Source organism: Amborella trichopoda, chromosome 12 (assembly GCF_054954075.1).
Source record: "Amborella trichopoda isolate Santa Cruz 75 chromosome 12, AtrichopodaSantaCruz75HAP2 v2.0, whole genome shotgun sequence".
Lineage (NCBI taxonomy): Eukaryota > Viridiplantae > Streptophyta > Magnoliopsida > Amborellales > Amborellaceae > Amborella > Amborella trichopoda.
The window spans coordinates 31,742,272-31,743,685 of record NC_142347.1 but is presented as its reverse complement, the minus strand read 5'-3'; the positions used below and the strand labels follow the sequence as shown (position 1 = coordinate 31,743,685).

Genomic DNA, 1,414 nt, shown 5'->3' with positions numbered 1-1,414 from the left:
AATGAAAGAGAGTTGGAACGAGATTCACTATCCATATTAGGGAAAGGGAGGGTAATCCTCCTATAAGAGAGAGAGGCCCCTCTCATACATAAATGGTAATAATTTGAAGCATTATCAAAATGGAGTTCGTCCAAGCAAATGAGGAAAGTGACAAACACCCCAGCCCATGTAACCCTCTCCTCCGCCCTTCCCTCCGCCACTTTCCTTTTTTATAAGATAACATTCTCTCTTTCTATCTTTGGCTTTCCCTTCTTAAAACAGAGAGATTACATACTCCCCGCCATGATCAACCAGCAAGCATTCTCGGAAACTTGCACTAAATGCCTCCATTTCTTTATATAGCTCCACCTATAATTCACCCCCTCTCTCTAGCCATCAAACGCCCAGATCCACCTCTTTAGAGAGAGAAACAGAGGAAGAGCGATGAGGGAGGGAGAAGAGGCTGAGAGAGCAAGAAGTTATGGAGAAACGTCGAGCATGGGAAGAACCGATCCGTATCCGAAGCCAGAGAGGAGCCACCAAGAATCCATGGATTTAACGGAGCTCAACCTCATCGATTGCCTCGATTCGATTACTGATTCACCCGAACTCGAAGCGACAGGCGACCGAGAACCAAGGGTTTTCCCCTGCAATTATTGCCAAAGAAAATTCTACAGCTCTCAAGCTCTTGGTGGCCACCAGAACGCCCACAAGAGAGAGAGAACGCTCGCGAAAAGAGGCCACCGAGGCCCGGTTTTTGGACACACAGCTCCTGTTCTGGGTATACAGGCCCACTCTATGATACACAAGTCGTGTATGGTTCAGCCTATATTGCAGAGGTCGTGTATGGTAGGGCGGCAGGGGGGTTGGTTGATGGAGCAGCAGCCGGCAGTCGGGAGGCTTTTCCCCGCGGAAGGCGGTGGTGCGAGGGGCGGCGTAGCCAGATTTGGCGGAGAGTACGGGCGCTATGTCGGGGATTCGGAGGATGTTGCCGGGGTATTTTGGGGAGCAAGAGTGAAGCAGCAGGGGCAGGAGGAGTTGCACCACCTTGACCTTTCCCTCAAGCTCTGAATTGAGAAGAAAGATAATCTCTCTCTCTAGTTTGTGTTTTTGGGGTTGGTTTATATTTTTATTTGCAGGCACACCAATTCTCTTTTCCCCTCTAGTTTCTTTTCTTGAGTGGATTTTACATTTTTCATAGACACCCACTTTCTCTCTCCTCTTTAGCTTCTTCCCTCACACAGACAGGACAGCCTCTCTCTCTCTTTCTTCAATCTTTTGTTCCTCTTTTAGGGTTTCTTCATGGAGCTCTGGCACCAGAGACCCTGCCACTCTCTTTCTCTCTGTCTGGTTTTTTTTGGTGGGTCTTAGATTTCATGGAGCTCTGACAAGTCTTTCTCTCTCTACTTTGCTTTCCTCAGTTTCTGTTTAGGTT

At 48.2% G+C, this 1,414-nt stretch overlaps 1 protein-coding gene across 1 annotated transcript; it reads left to right on the top strand.

Annotated features, from left to right (window-relative positions):
* The first annotated feature begins 423 nt into the window (after positions 1-423).
* LOC18436577 (zinc finger protein 7) lies at positions 424-1,050 on the top strand. Its single transcript, XM_011626004.3, has one exon. The coding sequence runs from the start codon at positions 424-426 to the stop codon at positions 1,048-1,050; it is 627 nt and encodes a 208-aa protein (XP_011624306.1).
* The last annotated feature ends 364 nt before the right edge of the window (positions 1,051-1,414 follow it).

Bases quoted from the DNA above. Each gene is read 5' to 3' on its own strand.
- LOC18436577 (XM_011626004.3), top strand. From the start codon at position 424: ATGAGGGAGGGAGAAGAGGCTGAGAGAGCAAGAAGTTATGGAGAAACG.